The sequence below is a fragment of the Neolamprologus brichardi genome, chromosome 18 (genome assembly GCF_056152115.1).
Source record: "Neolamprologus brichardi isolate AB-2024 chromosome 18, ASM5615211v1, whole genome shotgun sequence".
Lineage (NCBI taxonomy): Eukaryota > Metazoa > Chordata > Actinopteri > Cichliformes > Cichlidae > Neolamprologus > Neolamprologus brichardi.
Genome location: NC_142121.1, coordinates 6,087,256 through 6,108,213, shown reverse-complemented (window position 1 = coordinate 6,108,213; position 20,958 = coordinate 6,087,256). Strand labels below are relative to the sequence as shown.

The 20,958-nt window shown below is 42.7% G+C and overlaps 1 protein-coding gene and 2 non-coding genes across 3 annotated transcripts in view; 1 reads left to right on the top strand and 2 right to left on the bottom strand.

The window, feature by feature from the left end:
* LOC102796539 (inactive double-stranded RNA-specific editase B2-like) overlaps positions 1 to 13,674 on the bottom strand; it is a 46,979-nt gene extending 33,305 nt beyond the window's left edge. Inside the window, exon 1 of the mRNA XM_087832197.1 lies at positions 13,474 to 13,674. Coding sequence (XP_087688323.1) covers positions 13,474 to 13,570 — 97 coding nt within the window. The 5' untranslated portion in view covers positions 13,571 to 13,674. The remainder of the gene's footprint in view (positions 1 to 13,473) is intronic.
* trnas-uga (transfer RNA serine (anticodon UGA)) lies at positions 2,109 to 2,190 on the top strand. Its single transcript has one exon. It is a non-coding gene; the product is annotated as a tRNA-Ser (tRNA).
* Positions 12,705 to 12,786, bottom strand: trnal-aag (transfer RNA leucine (anticodon AAG)). The gene has a single exon. It is a non-coding gene; the product is annotated as a tRNA-Leu (tRNA).
* Positions 13,675 to 20,958: the final 7,284 nt, after the last annotated feature.

Below are 20,958 nucleotides of genomic sequence, written 5' to 3'. Positions count from 1 at the left end.
TTTAACCGAAGCAGCGCAGTCTTGAGTTTTGGTGCTGGGGCTAAAGTTGTAATAACCGTCACTGTCCTTTAAAATGCTGAAGAGTTTGCAGTTGTTTTATTCTCCAGTAGAAAAAGAGCACTTCTACAGATTCCAGTGTTGCCTAAGATTAGTTTTGATGTCTCTTTCTATGTTTCTTAAGATGGAAAGAGACTGTTTGCGTCTTTGAACGATGAATTGGATTTCAAAATGCTCCTCCTTAAAACCCCACCAATGTTCATTTTAGTTTGTTTATAGGAGATAAAAGAAGGTGTGCACAATAGAGCTGAGCTCAAACATGACCTAATTCATTGCTCATTACAAGAAGAAACACTATAGAGTTGAGAAAAAATTAGATTTTCAAAGTAGAAAAATATCCTTTTTATCTTCTACCTGTGAGGAAAATCTGCTGTGATAATGCCTCGAGCTTTGATCAGCTCTCCGTTCACGTGTGGGCGGGCTGAGAGAGCAAACTGCTGACAGCATGTTCCAATGAGCTAAACATTTGCACACAACACGCACTGTTCACACAGATGCACACAAACACACGTCCCACACATACTCCTACAAAGTTACAGAAAAACAGCGATTAACGCAACCAAAGTGAATGACAAACGTAGCATGGCGCTGTTGTCCACCAGCAGGTGAGTCACTGTGGTCAAAGTCTCCGTACAGTTCGTCACAGGGTTAAACAGCCATCTGTCTCTGAAGGCTCGAGTACACTGCGATTTCACTTCAGTGTGCGACGTCGATCTAAAAACCTGTAGGACGTTACGTTTGATGGATACAGAATTGGAAACTAGACGTTTGATGATATTACACATCATCATCATTATCCAAATGAGCTACGTCTTAATCAGTATGTCTCACGCTGCGTTTTGATTGGGTCGTTAGTAGATAAAACCACGACCAAAGATATCATCACAATCTTTTCAGGCTGTATTTGTAGATGCCTGAACTTAAAGCCAAAGATTTTTTTGACAAGTATGGCTGTTGGTGCACTACTTGCTTAAGGTTGCACCACTGGTCTGGACTTTTACTCGGTCACTGCAGCACCTTGTTTCTTTTTTCAGCCATTCTGTTGCAGATTTGCTGCTGTGCTTGTGATCATTGTGCTGTTGCATGACTCAATGACTCAATTTTGACCACGTTTTGACTGTCAGACAGATGGCCTCTCATGTGACTTTGGTATACAGAAGAGTTCATGTTTGCCTCAAAAACTGCAAGTCCGAATCATCACCCCTCCAAGGTCTAGCACAGTATTGTACATCCATCCATCTTCCTCCGCTTTATCCGGGGCCGGGTCGCGGGGGCAGCAGCCTAAGCAAAGAGGCCCAGACCTCCCTCTCCCCAGCCACCTCCTCCAGCTCGTCCGGGGGAACACCAAGGCGTTCCCAGGCCCGCTGAGAGATATAATCTCTCCAGCGTGTCCTGGGTCTGCCCCGGGGCCTCCTCCCGGTGGGACATGCCCAGAACACCTCACCCAGGAGGCGCCCAGGGGGCATCCTTGTCCAAACCACCTCAGCTGGCTCCTTTCGATGTGGAGAAGCAGCGGCTCTACTCTGAGCCCCTCCCGGATGGCCGAACTTCTCACCCTATCTCTAAGGGAGAGGCCAGCCCTTCGGAGGAAGCTCATTTCCGCCGCTTGTATCCGCGATCTCGTCCTTTCGGTCACTACCCACAGCTCGTGGCCATAGGTGAGGGTAGGGACGTAGATCGACCGGTAAATTGAGAGCTTCGCTTTTACACTCAGCTCCCTCTTCACCACGACGGACCAGTGCAGCGTCTGCATTACTGCAGCTGCAGCCCCAATCCGTCTGTCGATCTCCGGCTCCCTTCTCCCATCACTCGCGAACAAGACCCCGAGATACTTGAACTCCTCCAGTATTGCACATTGTCTGTGCAAAGGGTTAGGTGATTTGTTTAAATGCAGCTTTGCAAACCTAAGCTGTGCTGTGAAAAAGTAAGATTCAGGTGGAGACAATGCAAAGAGACAAGTGAAAAAATTCACTGCAGAAATCGGTGAAAATGATTTAGTTGGTGGTGTCACAATACATGCAAAAACTAAAGCAAAGAAACAAACGCAAGCAGCTGTGATGGCCGAGTGGTTAAGGCGTTGGACTTGAAATCCAATGGGATCTTCCCGCGCAGGTTCAAATCCTGCTCACAGCGAAGCGCTTCCTTTTGGCACCATGTCCAGATTAACCCACATACCCATGAGGTAGTGGGAAGCTGTGGTTCAGACACAGTATGTGTTGTCTTGTCACGTCAACTAAGAAATCTAAAATCTAACTGGCCCCAAATAAAAATGTGTTGTCAAATCAGAATAACCATTTGAGGCTTCCTTGTGGGAACAAAGGGGTGAAGATACAGTGTTTCCTCCTCAGTAAATTATTTTAAATATGACTAAAATGTTAAATATGCAATGAAAACTTTTGGTATTATTAGATGTAAAACTACCAATTTTCACATTTTGAAAAAAAAAGTGCACCACTGTGTCTTGATGTGTGCTCAATCATCCAGGTAAATAAATCCAAGACCATCTATGTCACAGGTGTCGAACTCCAGGCCTCAAGGGCCGGTGTCCTGCAGGTTTTAGATGTGTCCTTGATCCAACACAGCTGATTTAAATGGCTAAATGACCTCCTCAACATGTCTTGAAGTTCTCCAGAGGACTAGTAATGAACTAATCATGTGATTCAGGTGTGTTGACCCAGGGTGAGATCTAAAACCTGCAGGACACCGGCCCTCAAGGCCTGGAGTTCGACACCCCTGATCTATGTAAAAGACCATCTCTGAACTGATGAGGGGGCCTAAGGGTACATCTTTCACCATCTTGCAGCTGTGAACTCTGTGAATGGTACTCATGGCTATTGATCAATGGTCATGACAGTTTGCATATTAATAATCAAGGAACGGACCTCACAGCCCATTGTTCATTCTGTGGGCTCGTTTCAGTCATTGTGCAACTGTACTGTTTATAAGATTGAAACCTGCAGTCAGCTGAGACTGAAGAAGTCACTTGGATGAGTGACGAAACGTTTCTCCCACAAAACGCTACGTCCAGATGAACAGAATCAACTTTTTGGGATGTGCACCACTGTGATTAACTTTGTGGTTCTCAAAATGTGGGGCGAGGCCCACTGTGGGTGACACATGGAGTCACTGCAGGTGACGGAGAACCAGGTGAAAAGGTTAATTTTTTAAGGAAAATAAACTGTAGCAGTTTCTTGATGCTATTGCTCTGACATTTGTTCAAATAAGACTCATGACACAAACAATAAAAACTGGGTTTTGGGGCATTAACACTTTGTGGCTTCTGCAGTAAAAGTAATGTCTTTACTTTTACCCCTTAAAATAATTAAACACACACAGTTACAGTTGTATCCAGACTGCTCTGTGTTAGCTTCATTAGTCAAGTCAAGTCAAGTGGCTTTGTTATCATTCCAACCATGTGCAGTGGTACAGCACACAGTGCAACAACACAACGTTCCTCCAAGACCATGGTGCTACATATGACATATAACAAACAATCAACACAGGACTAGATAAAGTGCAAGTGTGCAAAAATTGCAAAAAATCAAAACAAAGAGAGTGCAACACCAGACACAACAGTGCAACAGAAATGTGCAAAACACTGAGTATTGTGCAAAAAGTCACTTGGTGTCTGAAGGTATGTGTGTGTGAGTCCAGCACCTCACAGTTCTTTGGTTTGGGAATTTTCTGACTGGTTCTTGATCTCATCCTTCTCACTCGAATTTAAGAAATCCTGGTACGTCAAATCTTCATTAAAAATGTTAAACACATCTACAAAATCCAGATAAAATGCTTTTGGACCCTTTCTGCATATTTTCACTGATGATATTGAGGTAGTCAAGAAGAGCAGAAAGCACAAAGACAGTTTAAAATCTTTATCTAAACTTTAATAAATAGCAGCAAGCTGACTGGATTTTTCCAAATGTATTGTGCTGGCTTTCAAACCCATTTTTCCATTTTGTCTAATTAAAACATTGCAGCTAAGTGTTTGCGATTTCACCACAGAGCCATGTCAGATACCATTTTCTTCCCCACGCAGCGAGAACAGGCTGCAAAGCTTCTCTCCGGCCTAAATTTAGTTCAGTACGTCGTCTCATCTCATCGCACTCAGGGAACAAACGTCTGCTTTCGAATCAACAAGCTGATGATCATTATTTGGAAATGAGTGATGAAATTATTGCCTGAAACATACGGTGATGTGCAATGAAACTAAAACGAGAGACAATAACAGTGGCAGCAGTAATCTATGGCAGCCTGTTGCCTGCTTCCAATGGGCCTCGCTTCAGCTTTTAATGCCCTCGCCTGCTGACTCGCTGTCACTTCATCAGTTTGAATGATTAGGCGGTGCTTATCTCTCACTGTGAGCCGTGTTTGTTGGCTCGCAGTTGGAGAATCGCTTAATTGTTTCGTTAGTTTATCGAGGCCCAAGTGTAGTCAGAGAAATGAGTGGGTTAAATCTAATGTTGCTGTCAGTGTAAGAAAGAAATATATCTTTTTTTTCTGTAGATTAGACTTTTTTTTATAAACCATCTGGCTAAAGTGTGCAGGGCGTCTTTATCTTTGGGCCACATTTGGTCTTAACTGGGGCCGGTTTGGGTCCTGACTTATCCCTGCTTGTTTTGCACTGTAGTTAGACATCCTCACCTGCTGTCAATCAGCTGATGCTCCCCGTTATTCCCCATCAGACTGTCTCATTCTCATTGCAGTCGAGTTTTCCACCATTTTCCTCATGTTTCCATTTTCTCTCTGTGTATTTTTTGCATCCTGTTAGTCCCAGTCGCATTCCTTGTGATGTTTATGTCTGATTTTTGGCCCTTTTGACTTTTTGACATTAACCCGGATTAAATATTAGGATTTAGTGCTTTTCCTCTGACTGCCTGGTCCTGTGTTTGTCCTCTCTGGGGTCATTGCACAGGGTAAGGCCGGCTGCTTTAACTCAGCCACAGGTCTGTACTACAAAGCAGGATTATCCAGGTGATTTCGGGGTTAACCCCGGGTGTTCGCTGTTATGGAGACGGTTTACTTCTTGCTTTGTCATACTTACATCGCCATGGTTACTTATGCTGCAGATATCATCTCTGGAGCAGTGTTGTTGTGCTCTAGATTAAAGATCAGGTAAGAAATCACCGCCTACTGACCAATCAGATCTCTGGAAAATATCATCAGCATTCCTTGTAGATGTCTCTGATCACTGTGCACAGATAACAGGAGAGCCTAAAGTTTTATTCTATAAGCATCTAAAATCTTTGTCTTCCCCTGAAGCACGTCTTTAATACATACGCAACCTGTTTGTAGCAACAATGTTATTGTTCTTTTCCCCTTAAAATATGATCTTAAATTCTATCAAACTGGCATGTTGTCTCTACATTTCTGTGTCTATACAAATCAAATTGTAACAAAGTTGGGACTCTGTGTAAAATCTAAATGAAGGCAGAATGCGATTGAACCCAGCTGCTCCTGTTTGTTCTGTTTGTTTCACAATGCACCAAACGTTTTCAGCTGGTTTGGCATCATTTTGTTGATGCAAAGCCTTCGACTAAAACACGTGTCGTTTGGATGGGAGCATATTCTGATGTGAAACCTGCATATACCTTTCAACACTGATGGCGCCTTTCCAGATGTGCAAGCTGCCAGTTCCATGAGTACTAATGACCTCCAATACCAGCTGATAACAAGCCAAATGCTCCCTCTCCTCTTAATTCTAGAAGCAGTGGCATCCATGTTTTTCGAACAGAATTACACATTTTGTGACTTCCACTTTGCCTCAGTCTAGAGTCCAAGCCTCTGTTCTGACTCCACCGACTGTCAGAGTCTCTCAGTTTCCTGCTCTTCAGCCAACACACCTGTTTCTGATTTGCTCATGACCTGCCAGATCGTTGTGGTGATCGGGCTCAGTCATGCTTGTGTGCTTCCTAACGTTGCCTTTTCCCTGCCTTGCAGTCTCGTGTTCGGCTGGCTGAAGACCTCTTGTGTTTAGTACTCGCCTGCTGTCTCAGGCTGGTTTGCTCCTCTGAGGAAAGGATTCATCTTCACTTACCTGCCAGAACTCAACAACCTTTACTTAAATCCCTGGAATTCTCGCTGCATCTCATCTCATTGCATTTTGTATTTACTCGGGTTATTGCTGTCAAATAAGAACATTTGTCTGATCATTTGAACCACGCAGGTGTGACAAAAAAAACAAAAACAAAAAACGTGAGAAATCCAGAAGGGGGCAAATACTTTTTCGCAGTGTTACGTTAGGCCCAAAATGGCCTCCGTACAAGAAAGTAGTAGCTCTAATATTGACCAGTAACGAACCACCACACACACACTGCAATGGGGTACACAAGATTTATTTGTTCTTTCTCCGGGTAAAACTACTGGCTGAAGACAACTCTGGTCAGGAATCCAAGGCCCAAAGCCACCGCGGTCAGGGTTGTTAGCCTTTTCAGGCCTGACTTCGTTCGAGGCTGGGTCTCCACATCACATCCTGGGAGCTGGAACTTCCCCAAAACTTGTCCAGTTTCCTTGTCAGGGGCACAGAGAGTCTCCAGTCCAGTGTTTGTTTTCCTGCCTCCCAGCACATCCACTCACATCCCAATAAAAATGAGTCCTCCCTCCAAAATCCTCAGATTATTTTAAAAGCAAAACCAGGCCAGGTTAAAAATCTTTTCCGTTAAAATGTGCACACTTCATCCTGGATCTTCGAGGCCTCCCTGCTACACCAGTGTCCCACTAAAAAAACAACGACAACCCCTACTTCCTGTTTCCTCTCCCCTTTATAGAGAAGGGCTCCAATCCTCCCCAATCAGCTGTTCCCTGTACTCAACTCCAAATAGCTGGCAGCTGGACTAGAGTAGAATCTCCACTCCCACATGGGTGTGGCCCACACCTCACATCAAACACAAAGAAACACCAAAGCATGCAATTAATACAAAACAAAATCTAAAGTAATGCCAACCCAAAAGCTTAGTGGGGGATTCTCTCCATCCTTTTCCACCATGCTATACTCTGTAACATGCAGCAAGGTCTGCCTGAAGTTAATCACATTTGCTATTTTTATTTTATAATTTACTATTAAAAGTGCAATTTAAAAATAAAAATTCTGGATTTTGCAATAAAAATATCAGTGACTATCTTATTCTGTCGCTGCTTCAGCCCCACTGGGGATCAAAACTCAGCTGCGGCGCTGTCCTTCCAAGCTGCAGAGAAGATGGGACCCCTAACGCTTGCAGAGTTATGGCCACACTTTACCCGCTGAGCATCCCTGCAATTAAGTTAAATGGGCGCACAAACCATATTGCTAATGGTTTCACAAAGCCCAAGCCCCAGAGAAGTGTGGCGATTGAAGAATCCATCAGTGAAATTGCGCACTGACATGCCCCACTAAGTTTGACTGCACGATGGAGCTCACTTATCCAAAATGCATCCAATATACAAATATAGCCAAACACACGCCACGTCATGACACAGAGCCGGAGCAGACAGCAGCTGTTTGTCGCATGTCGGAGAATCGTAATCCTCGCTAAAAGCAGGACAATCAAATCATTTCTCCAACGAGACTTTACAGCCAACGAATGACAGTTTGTTAATTTGACTGAAAAGGCAACAGAAGGGGATTTTTTTTACAGCCAAATGGCAGTTTATTTTTACTGAAATGCTCCCAAAAAGTTCATCTGTATCCAGACGAAAAACAGATACAAATCCAGATTAACAAAGTAATTTCATTGCAGTCTGCGCTCAGAGGGTCCTCACAGTGTGCTGTAATAAACGAGCTGAAATCAAGCGGCTTTGCATCTAGAAAGTTCTTGACATGTTCTTGATTTTTTTCCTCTTTAATCAACTCACTGATGTTTTTATTTCAAGGTGAACTCCAATGCAGCTGAAAACTACCCTGCCGGTTTTGTTGTCTCTCTGTTTCTGAGCTTTTTGCGCATCTTTTGACATAATTGTGCTTCCCATTATTTCTCTTCTCTGACTTTTGCTTTGCCTCGCTTGATCTCCTGAAACTGCTGTAAAATATCTCAAAATAACCTCCTCCCTGTGGAGGAATATAGGTGACAGGTGAGTGCCTTAATTATGGGGACAGAAAAAGGTGAATAAGCTGCGAGTGCTGCTCCACGGGGCTGTGCTCATTTGCAGATTCAGAACTTTATTTAGGGGTCTACAATACGATGCAGTACTCAGTGTCATGCATGACCATTGATCTGTGTATTAAAAACAGATGTCATCAATATGAAACCCACCAGTTTATAAATTTCATGGTCCTAGATTGTTTTGGGATTTATTGAGTTTTTATTCCTGTTTTGATTTTTAATGTTTTGTGTGTCTCCAGCCTTTCCCTCCCTCCGTCTTCTCCTTGTGTTTATCATGTCTTCCTGTTTTATTTTGGAATTGTTTTTCCTTGTGTGTCTCTCCCTGGCTTTCACTTCTTGTCTAATTGGGTCATCTTCTCCACCACCTTCACTCCACACCATAAAAAACTCTCATTAGGCTAAAACAGTCATTTAAATAAAAACATTTAAAAGGAACAAAATATCCAGCATCATCATTATGAGTTGGGCAAGAGAAATAACCCAAAGCGAGATACTCAAGCGTCTTATTCATGACTAATGGGAGGGTGGAGCGAGAGGTGGACCCGTGGATTGGTGCATCAGCAGTATTGGTAAAATGGTAAATGGCCTGTATTTGTATAGTGCTTTACATGGCCCTAAGGAGCCCAAAGCGCTTTACACATCCAGTCATCCACCCATTCACACACTGGTGATGGCAGCTACAGTGTAGCCACAGCCACCCTGGGGCGCACTGACAGAGGCGAGGCTGCCGGACACTGGCGCCACCGGGCCCTCTGACCACCACCAGTAGGCAACGGGTGAAGTGTCTTGCCCAAGGACACAACGACCGAGACTGTCCAAGCCGGGGCTCGAACCGGCAACCTTCCGATTACAAGGCGAACTCCCAACTCTTGAGCCACGATCGCCCCATTGGAGGCATTGTACTCCTAAAGTGGTGAAGAGAGAACTCCAAACATTCGTCCAATCTTAAAAAATGACAGAAAGAGCAAAGCTGTGAATTCAAGTGCCTTAAATGAGTTTCCCTGTCTTTGAGGCAGGCTGACAGGCTGAGGACCTTGGACGCCCGGTGGGAGCTAAGAGAAGAACTACTCCTACATTATGTTGGAAGGAGCCAGTTGAGGTTTCTTGAGCACACAACAATAGGGAGGAGACTTTGGAGCAAGCCCAGAACCTGCTGGGGAGATCAGGCCTTGGGGGCCATGAGGGACTGTTGCTGGGGAGAAGGGTGTCGGGAATATCCTCCTTAGCCTGCTGCTTTGGATAAGTTGAAGATAACGGATCGATAGATGGATGTTGGATTCAGTAAGATTTGAAACTAATGACTAATGGATTGGATTTATATAGCGCTTTTCAAGGCACCCAAAGCGCTTTACAATACCACTATTCATTCACTCTCACATTCACACACTGGTGGAGGCAGCTACAGTTGTAGCCACAGCTGCCCTGGGGCAGACTGACAGAAGCGAGGCCAACACCAGTAGGGTAAAGTGTCTTACCCAAGGACACAACGAGCAGGACAGAGAGCCCGGGAATCGAACCAGCGATCTTCCGGTTACAGATACGCTTCCCAACCCCCTGAACTACAGTCGCCCGACTAAGAAGATAACAACAATTCTTTCCTTAAAGTCCACATAACATCCAGTGCACCATGCAGTCACCAGCACCTTTTAGAAAAGGGTCCGTGCTCTCACCATGATTTGGAAGGTAGACAAATGTGTGCGCGGAGCCTCGTGTTCACCCAACCGATGATGAAAAATACGACGTGAACCCTCACATATGGGTGGATGCTTAATGGCCGTTCATGTTTGAACCAAACTGTGAGGGAGGAATCGGCTCTGCCAAACTAGCCGCTGCTGCCAGTCATGTGGAAATGTTCCCGCAGAGCTCAGCAGCAGTGTTTTCTGAACTCTCTCACCTATTAATGCACATAACGGCTTTATAAGAGACTTAAAGGAAAACGGGAAATCTCAGAAAAACATTCAACTTCCTTTTAAATTAAATTTGATGTTTCTGCAACACTGTAAACAGAAAAGACTTGGTAATCCCATGTGATTACTTCCTCTTTTCCCCCTCCCCATTTACTTGTTTGAGTGACAGTTTGCTTATACATCCAGCTGTCTAGAAGCTCACAGTCTCAGAAGAACAGAGAAACTCAAACGCTGCTGAATTACTGAGCGCGCAGCAGTCGCACGACACCAGTCTCCCTCCTGCCGCGCGCTCACAGAGCTCCATTGTAAGCGGAGACGTTTGCCATTTGAGAAAAAGATGCCACCTTCTGTTTCTAAAATGACAGCTGGCATTAAAGTACAGCTCATTGTTGGATACTGTGGAAGCATTAGCTGAGTGCATTGTGGTCCGAAAATAGTGGGATTTGTGGGGACTAATGATTTTCTGGAAGCATTTATTTTTCGTAGAGGGCACGCTTTGATGCACAAAAAAGGCCAACGGGTCGTTAATGAAAGTGGAAAAGGCTTTGCGCACTTTGAATAACTGCTGGATTTAATACCGTGGCCATCGTGGAGTAATCTGCAGCATTTACCGAGGATTATCATGTGCAGAACAATGCCAGTGTAATCCTAAAAGGCTGACCTGTTGGTCAGACCACTGTAATTATGATTATCGGAGCTCATATCCTGATGAGACATTTATACTCACACGAGTAAACAGACAGTGAACATTTTTGGCTGCACGTTGGGACTTCTTAGACACAGACAGTGGAAAAAAGAGCAAACTGAAAACTTCATTGACACTTTTGAGTCACAATCGCCTCGGTCCTTCCTCACAAGTGTTTATTTTTTTGGAGATGAACGGAGGCGATGGTGTCGCCGTCGGCCGTGCCAGCAGCTGTATTCCTGTAACTCCTTCTTCTTGTAACATCTTCTCGTCTTTGGTTTAATTGATTAACATACCTGAGATGCACCGCGTTGCCATGATTGGATTGTTCACATTTTTGTTGCTTGATCAGCCCTTGGAGTGGCTCATCCTGTGTTACAGCTATAAACGCTGATAGGAGCCCAGAAATGAATGAGCAAAAACAGCAAACAAACAAATCAAGCAGAAAAGGTTCTCGGGAGAGTCTGAACCACGGAGACAGAGAGGGAGCATACACCTGAGACTCTCTGCAGACATCCACCAACTGAAGAGGACAATAATTAAAGCTGAAAACAACAATCACCAGGGCAGATATGTAAATGTCCTGACTGATGTCATGTGGTTAAATAGCAACTGCACCAATGTGGCTTTTTACACCAGCTCCTAAACCTCAGGAAGGCTTTTTGTCATCAGTCTGACAGAAACATTAAACCTGCACGCAGACATCTCGCTGTTCTGTCATTCAGACACACGGATCTTAACAAAATCTAATCAAACACATCTGTTTTTAATTCAGTTTGTTAAATAACCAGTTATAAATGCCCTTTAGCTCAGGCTATTTGCATTTGTTGTGATATATCTGTGTTAGCATTGGCACTTCGAGCACATTATCGTGGTGATAAAAACACGTAAAGTTTTTATTCATGGGCTTAAAAATGAACGATTTCCGGTGCTATAAAGTTTGCACAACCTGACTTAATCACTCAGAAACCAACTGGACCATAAGAGATGACTAAAGCATTTTTAGCATCATTTAGAGCTGAAGTTTGAGTTTGACTGCAGTTAATAAGACGAGATGCTCCCTGACTTTTTAACTGCTCCAGAGGGAGAAACAATCCCAGTGTCTGCATCAGTGCTTCAATTTCCAATCCCAAAATAAGACTGATTCACATCCACCAGGTCGCCATGACCTACTTAGGGTCGGAGCGACGCTTCGTTGTGTTGTAAGCAAATGCAAATATAATATAGAAGTGCTTTTGCAATATGCTATATTAAATTTAGCAGCGCACAGGGTCGAAGCCTTTTTTTTTTGATATATCAAAAATCCATTCCTCCTAACAGGTTGCCAGTGACCCGCTTGATGTAGAGCCTGTAAAGTCTGTGTCCCTTAAGGCGTCGCCACAGCTGAAGTTTGTACTATGAAGCAGGATCTTATCCGGATAACCTCAGGATCAATCCTGGGTTTTCTGCACTAGGAAGGTCACTTCTTACAGATTAAAGATCAACAGGTATGAAATCACTTTTATATTTAATCTTTACTCTCACACAGCGGGAGCAGGTTACGCTCAGCGTTTATGTTTAAAATCACGCTTTATGTATCATATAGATTGTTAAGCCATAATTTACTAACAATCAGTGAATGAAGGGCAAACTGTACCACTGTCGATTGCCAACAGGTAAATAACAAACAAATGTTTTTTATATGTGATTCTAATCTGCGTTTAAGTCTCTTTTACCCGGTTGGAACTACAGCTACTAGAAGACAGAACAAAAACCTGTTCAATGTAATTCATTTCACTTTGATCTGCTGACAAACTGAAGCAGTTTCCATCACAGGGAGCAGTTACTGTAGACAGAAGAAAGTCTTTTTTTTTCTTTAGATTGGTTAGGCGCTGCCAAGCCCACTCCTCTCATGTGAATATGCAGAGTAGATGACCAGTTTAAGCATTTTAAAAATGCAATTCATAGCTTGGGAGGAGAACATGTGGAGCCGCTAAAGCCTGGCAGTGGTGGGATTCGAACCCACGCCCCCAAAGAGACTGGAGCCTTAATCCAGCGCTTTAGACCACTCGGCCACACTACCAGTGATTTCCACTTAATTTCCATCCATGGGTTGGTTAAACCTCAACGAGAAAGCTCATATCCAGGTGTCCAGAAGTTTTTTATTAGTTTTTATTTACACCTTCACGTGGGATTTAGCATATCTAAAAAAGTCTAATAACAGCCCAAAAGGTCTGTCAGTGGTAACAGCTGACTATTTCTGAAACTATGCTTGCAGCTAAAATTCAGTCTAACCCCAAAAATAACAAAACCAAGCCAGGACCCACAAACAGGATCCAAAAAACAAAGAAAGACCCAAACAAGGATTCGAAACTCAGACAGCAGGAAAATCCCCACATAAAGACAGAGAAGCAGCGAAGGACAAAACCAAATCAAAGCTCAAGTTAGCAGAAAACCAAACACTTGAAATCATCACCAAACCCAGAGACTAAAGCAATAAGCGTTATTTTTCCTGTAAATGCTCTTCTTGAACTCACAAATACAGCAGGTGGACTGTGGTGAATTGTAAAATATCTCTTCCTAAATGCACTCGCTGTAAGTGATGTAATGTAATGCAGTAACTCTAACGGCAAAGCAAAACAAAGCCTGTGTAAGAATTTCATCAGTGGAGTAAAACAGACCCAAGCTCACTGAATACTGCCACAAATAACTGTCAGCATCATCATCTGTTCCCCACATAAAGTTCAACAATCGCAGCTGCTCGACTCACCTTTGCCTTTGCACCTCCTCCTCCTCTTCCTCTTAGACTTTCCTTTCAGGTCACAGTCTGACCGCTGCATGTTTCTGCTGCAGGTCCCCGGTGCCATTCAGGAGATGTTTTTTCCTCTGTTATTATACTAGTTTGTCCTTCTGCTGCTTCTTCTCTTCTGCTGGTCTGAAACAAACGAATCAGAGTGCAGCTCTGCAGCGGGAAGCCCTGCACAGTGACTGACTTCTCTCTCCCGCTGCCGGCTTTAGGAGGCGGGCGACTGCTGAGGTTGTGACATCACGAGGAGAGAAAGGGCTGTGATTCAGCATCACTGAGTTGGGTGGCATCAGCTGGTGGTCAGTGGCACATTTTGTAAATCATACATTGATGTTAGGGGAGAAAACAGAGGAATATGAGTGTTTCTGAGAAAGATGGAGAACATTTGAAGCATGTGGTCAGAAAGTTATCATTTTCACCAACTAACCTATCATGCATGTCGTTGGACTGTGGAAAGAGAGCAGAGAAACCAGCTGTTTGAGGACTGAACATCACGTGAGCTGCTCTGCTGCACTGAACTGTTCCACATATACTCTGACTGAGAGCACGTGAGAATGTGGTCAGACTGGACATCAGCCCGTCTCTAACCTGTGTGATGTCAGACTGAGCCAACGTGAGAGGAGCATCTAGTCCAAACAATGTGCTGCTTTTGAGTTTACACGTCCCACATGCTCTATCCAGACGGCTCCTACACGAATGCCGAAGCAGACTCCCTCCTGCTGTGTGCTTCATATGAGAAAACAACAATTTTTGAAACTATGCAGACGTGACGCCCCTGAAATTTTCTGGAGTGTGAAAACAGTTTGTTTAAGTAATTTAAGACTGATGAAAATCTGCAGATTGCTGGTGAATTTCTTGGAGTAGCTCCTTGATGTCAGTGGTCCAGCTCTGGACCCAGGTCTGATACTGTGCCAGCTTTTAGACACAAATGGGTTTTTTTTTTTTAGGGGGGAATGCATGAAACCACTTCTACATGTAGGTGTAAAGGAAGTCATAAAACCCCAATAGTTTCTGAGCTAGTCCCATGGTTACAGCGCTAAAACATGTTAAATCTCTGGCTCTAAATAAACTATCAGTCTCAGATTTGTAAAATAGTTTACTCAAAAATGTTCATTTTCATAGCATTAATAAAAATGATAAATTAATAATAAGCACATACTATAAAATACAAGAGAACACATGAAATGCCTAAAACAGACCGACCAATGCACAGAACTCTGCAGTGGCCACACATAAATATGGACTGTGCTGCACACGTGACAGTTGTGCATACTGCATGCATGCAACAATATAACACTTATGACACACTCGCACATATTAAACATTAAAGCTTGAAATGTAGGTTAGCGAGCTGCTCCCGCTGTGTTGTTTCAGAAACAGCAGGAGACAAACTGAACTTCTCGTCGTGCTACACTTTTATCTGCTTTGTGGCTCCTGCTTGAGGTCCGCAGGCTTCAAAACCAACCCTATGGAAGTGAGAACGAGGCAGAGGATGAAAGATTTTCATGTATGCATAAACTCTATCCTAATTAAAGGGGGGGAAAAAGGCAAAGAGACAAGGTGTATTTACAATGCTGTGCTGTCTAAAAGATGACAGAGGAGACCTGCCAACGCTGAATTCAAAGCACCGTCTGTATTTTTTATGAGCAGGTTCAGAGGAGCACTTTAAACCCAAATGGAAAAGGATCAAGTGTTAAAACGTTCACGTTCAAACATGTGAAACAATCTCTGGTTCGAGATCGGGAGGTGACACTAAGCAGGAAGGCGTCCTGTGTGAAAATCTGTGATATATCAAATACATTAAGCTGCCAAAGGTATTCACACTCCCGTCCAAATCATCAAATCCAGGTGTATAAAATCAAGCCCCCGGACATGCAGACTGCTCCTACTAACATTTGTGAAAGAACGGGTCGCTCTCAGGAGCTCAGAGGATTACAGCGTGGTACCGTGATAGGACGTCTGTGCAACAAGTCCAGCCATGAAATTTCCTCACTTCTAAATGGTCCACAATCAGCTGTTATCAGCATTATAACAAAGTGGAAGTGACTGGGAACCACTGCAAACCCCCCGTAATACTAACATATGCTCAGAAATACATTTCTATTCATAATGATGAATCTAAAAAGACATTTGAAGCTTTCTGCTCTAATTGAAACTCTTTTGCATCATAATGTCTCATTTGCATAATCCCCTCTCATTTCCTGTCCTTTCAACCTTACTTTCAATTAACAATGGCTGTATAATCCCCGTCAATCACTTCCTCAAACTGATAATCTGACTGTGTTACATCTGCATCTACTCATCCCCTCTGCTTTGCTCCTCACCTTCACTTAGCTCTTGCTGCTATCACACTTCATCATTTCAGCTCTCCTCTATAACCAGGTGTTCTTCCTCTTTGTTTATCGCCACGTGTCGAGCTTCTGGGATTCATATTTTCTGTAGCGTTCACCTTGCTGACTCCCGAAGCTCCACTGCTGTGTTTTTATACGACTGTGTACAGTTTCTTCCATCACTGTGGCTCAGCAGGAGAGGAGGAATGGACCGAAAGCAGCTGTAAGACTCTCGGTTATTTGAAGGGTTTCTCTCATTTGTATGTAGAAAAGTTGGCGTGACATGACTCACAATCAAATACATTTATGTACTATATGAATGCTGCATTTTCAAACTGATATGTCTGCTTAAAATTTCCCTGTAGTTCCCAGGATCCAGCTTCTTTAAGCACGATCCTGGGAATCCCTTAACCAGGAAGGAAACTCAGGACTTTAAAGCACATATAAACAGTGTTGGGGAGTAACAGAATACATGTACCGCCGTTACGTATTTAAAATACAAAATATGAGTAACTGTATTCCGTTACAGTTACCGTTTAAAAAGGTGGTATTTAGAATACAGTTACTTTGTTGAAATAAATGGATTACACGGCGGTACTTCCCTGTTTCATATTGACGCGAGTCAGGCCTGTTTGGGTTTTGTTTGACAGCTACGTTCTGTTGTTCCAGGCGGCAGCGTTACGGTTGCCATGGTTACAGGGTGACGCTCTCGTTCTGCGTGTTTCCTGGGTGAGAGAGCGGCTTTTTGTTGTTGTGCTAAGCTAATAGGCAGAATGCTACAGGTATAGCGCTAAAGAATGTAGCATCATGGGCAGTGTAGTCCGTGCTGCAGGGAGAATGGACTGCCATACACGTTATGTGTCTGTGAGCGAGGGAGGGAGAAAAAGGAAAAGTACGAGCTGTCATCGAGCAAAAACGGGAGCTGGAAGCATGTAAATATAATAATAACCACTGCAGCCAAGAAGAGAGCCTGACGAGCCCAGTTGTAAGTAAGCTATTAAGACTCGACTGTACACCGTGTTCGTGTTTTCCTCCGAAACAATAAGTTCTGTTGGAGCAGCCTTTCAACGCCTCTCTCTGTCTCTCGCTAGCAAAGTTGACCCAGACAACAAAGTAAAGCTAGTTTTCGGCTACGAGCCCGACACAGAACCCACCGTATTAGCCAGAGGTCTCTTTACCACGTAACAGTAATAAATCACAGCAATAGTACATTCATGTAGTTGTAAACAGCATGATAATATATTAAGTAATCCAAAGTATTCAGAATACGTTACTCTCATTGAGTAACGTAATGGAATACGTTACAGAATACATTTTGGGGCATGTATTCTGTATTCTGTAATGGAATACATTTTAAAAGTAACCTTCCCAACACTGCATATAAAAATCCAGCTTACGAACCAAAAGGGGGCATTGTTAAAGGATACATTTGTACTCTACCTTCTCATCCAAATATAGTAACTTCTGTCTTGAAGCAACATGTTGGCAGCCCAAACTCCAAAGCTGAGGCTTCAAAGTTAGTTAAATTTAAAATAAATGGATGACGTCACAGTGTCAATCACAGTCCATCTTTAAACTGTCAGCGGATCAGAACCGCCATGAAATGCCTCTGGGACCATATTTAAGCATTTACTTTGAAGTATTACTGAATCTCAACTTATTTTAAGTGGTCACATAAAACATTGCTGATATAAAGTCAACAGTCAAATGTGAATTTTTTCAAAGGAAATTTTACTGACTTTGCCCCAGAACATGATTTTGAAATGCTTTTTACTCCGTGACGCCCGCAGCATCTGACAGACATGGAACTGGTAACGCTGCAGTTGTAACTTCATTCTGGGATCTTTTGTGTTTGGGTGACATGAATCCCATAAGCACTGGAAAGCTGTAATAACATTTCTTTAAAGTTTCTGCTTTAAAGGATGCTAATGATGCTCTGTGTCACCCGTGACAGTTTTAAAGAGGTTAAATCAGCCAGATTTGCACATCAAAAGACAATCAGGCGATCAATATGTAAGATTTATTCAAATTTATGGTTGTGAGATCTTCTTGAGCGTCATCAATCCATCATTTTTCATCGCTATTTTCTCTTTCTTAGCAAGAGATAATATATAACGCTCTTTGGGGACCAGCCTAGCTGTCAGTGCTTCCAGTCTTTATGCAGACTATAAATTCTGCATTCTGACACGGGAGCTGGAAATAAAGACAAACCCCCCTCAAAAAAACAGAATAACAAAGTTTATTTTCACACTAATGATCCCACGAGGCTGACTTACGCAAAGTGGTTGTCACGCTTCATCTAAAGAGACCTGGTATTCAGACAGGGGAAAGGCAGGTGGGTGGAAAACAAGATGAAAACTGTAACAAGGCCTCAAGCGCAGAATGCAGCAGGTTTGTCTAAAGAAAAAAAATGAGAGAAAGAGAATAATAATAATAATAATAATAATAATTCAGTATCTAGGACTCTAATTGGAGGAAACAACAATGGACAATGGAAAAAGGAGAGACTGAGGGAGTCAGTCAGCAGTAACTACATGTTACTCATTAGAGTTTAAAAATGTTTAAAAACATTTAAAAACTTTAGTGATAGAAAGTAATTTGTTACATTACCTGAAGCTAAGTCCATTGTTTAGATACAGTCTATCCTTCCTTAATGCTGCTTGTTGTGTTTCATAGTGATGAGCAGCACGAGTGCTTCCTACAAATTTAATAAAATACATATTCAATCCTTCCTTTGTTTTCTTGTTTCTCTACCTCTCCTTCTATTGTTCTTCCTTTCTTCCTTTTTGTCTTGTTTCTTCCCTTCATTCATTCCCTACGGTCTTCCTAACTTTCCTCCTTTTCCTTCTCTATAAAATTTCTTCTTTCCTTCCTTCCTTTTTAGTCTTGTTTCTTCCCTTTCCTTCATTCATTCCCTACGGTCTTCCTAACTTTCCTCCTTTTCCTTCTCTATAAAATTTCTTCTTTCCTTCCTTCCTTCCTTTTTGTCTTGTTTCTTCCCTTTCCTTCATTCATTCCCTACGGTCTTCCTAACTTTCCTCCTTTTCCTTCTCTATAAAATTTCTTCTTTCCTTCCTTCCTTTTTAGTCTTGCTTCTTCCTTTTCTTTCCCCTTAATCCGTCTCTATACCCTTCAGGTTCCTTTATTTCTGCCTTTCGTACCATACTTACTTCTGTCTATAATTTCTTCTACTCTTGCTTTTCTATTCTTTTCTTTCTATCAGTTTTCCTTCCATTTGTCCTTCCTTCCTGCCTTTTAAAAATTATTCCTTCCTTTCTTCAACCCCATTCTCTCTCCCTTTTTAGTCATTTACACTGTGTGTGCGTGTGTGTGCGTGTTTGCATGCGTATCAATAAAACAGTAATTAATGCAAAGCAACAAGAATCCAACAATGACCACAGTCACTGAAGAATCCCACGTTAAGAAGCTTTAAACTGAATTAAACAGCACGTTTAAAACTGTGGAGAATTAAATCCAGGTTAAAGCCAGACAAAGAAACTGAGGACTGTGAAGCATAAATATGCTAATTCTATAACACGGGATGTTTCCAGGTGACACAACAATACACCTCCGTTTATCCCGTACATGCTGCTGCAGCTCTCCACAGAGGAACGCTGAGATGGATCTAATGTACAGAGTAATGCTTGGCCCGAGGAGAACACGGGGAAGCTGCTGTGTCCTATTTGCGGCGATGTCGAGCTCATTTTGGAGAGCACCTCATTCTGCCTGCCCTGTGGGATCTTAGCCACAGGCTGGAATACAGTGCAATCTATCTGTTTTTCATCAGACGCAGTAATAGCCTCTCTGTTGTGTCTGCGTGATGCTAAAGTCTCACATCCACTTTATCTCATCTTATCAGATTGGATGTCGGGAAACGGCAGGAGGAGAAGCTGTACACGTTATCATTTCTTGCCATATTATAATATTTTGTTGCACACAGCAGAAAGCTGCAGGATCTTCTCTGAGGCGCATGTGTGTATACACTTCATAATGTTGCTTCCTGCTCTCCCTCACCAACATGGGATCAAATTTGCTGCTACGTGCTCAACTTCATCTCGAAACTGCAGAAAAGTTAATCAGTTTGAGATGAATAAAATAAACTCTTGAGAAGTTTTGTAAAAATTAATGCTCCAAGGGTACTCCAATCCATCTGATGCCTCTGGTGTCATCTCGCCTTCAGGGGAGAACTTCTGGAAACCACTTAAAGCCCAAACCAAACATCTGAAGAAGCTGTAACATAAAAAAAGAAAATACTCGGATAATAAAATAGCAGACTCATAGCCCGCTCACATCAGTATGCAAAACTCCCAGCTGCACATTTAGTTTTGCATAAAGACTGGAAGCTCTGCGGGAGGACAGCTAGCTCGGCCCCCCCAAGAGTCTTATTGACTAATTCCTGGCAAGAAAGGGAATAAATGTATTTCTAAAAATGGGAAACAGCTCCTTTAAAGTCAGAGTTATGGCTGATGGTGTCAATAATTTATGAGTCTGTTTAGTGTGAAGTTGAATATATCTTTCATATTGATCATCTCGTTTCCTTTTTGTGCAAAACTGTCCAATAATCTTTAAAGCTGCTTTATGTGGCTTTTTAGCCACCAGGGGGCAGAATAACAGCAAAGCTGAAAAACACAATGCAGCTTCCTTCTTTCCTTCCTTCTGTCCTGTATTTGTTCCTTTTTTTCCTCAACTACAATTATCTATCATTTTGCCTTTGTCCTTCCTTTTTTTCTTCTCTATATTTATCCTACGTTCTGTCTTCTTCCTTCTTTCATTGTTTTTATATCCTTCCTTCTTTTAGCCTTCCTTTGTTCTTTTCTTACTTCTATCCTTCCTTCTTTCCTTTTTTTGCTAATCTTTTTATTTATTGGTTTCCCTTCTCCTTTCCTAGTCAGCTACATTGTTTTTTATGTGATGCATGTGTGCCTGCATCTTTAGGTGTGTGTGTGTCAGTTTTATTGTTTTAGAGAGCGACGGCGTGAAGTCAGCCACCCTGGACACACTTGAGTGAACTGGCGGGGAGTTTCATTACGCTGTGAAATAACGATCACACCGTGATTAAGTTGATTAGATTTCATGAATATTTGAAAGGCAAACTAAATTGCTGATTAAATATTTACTG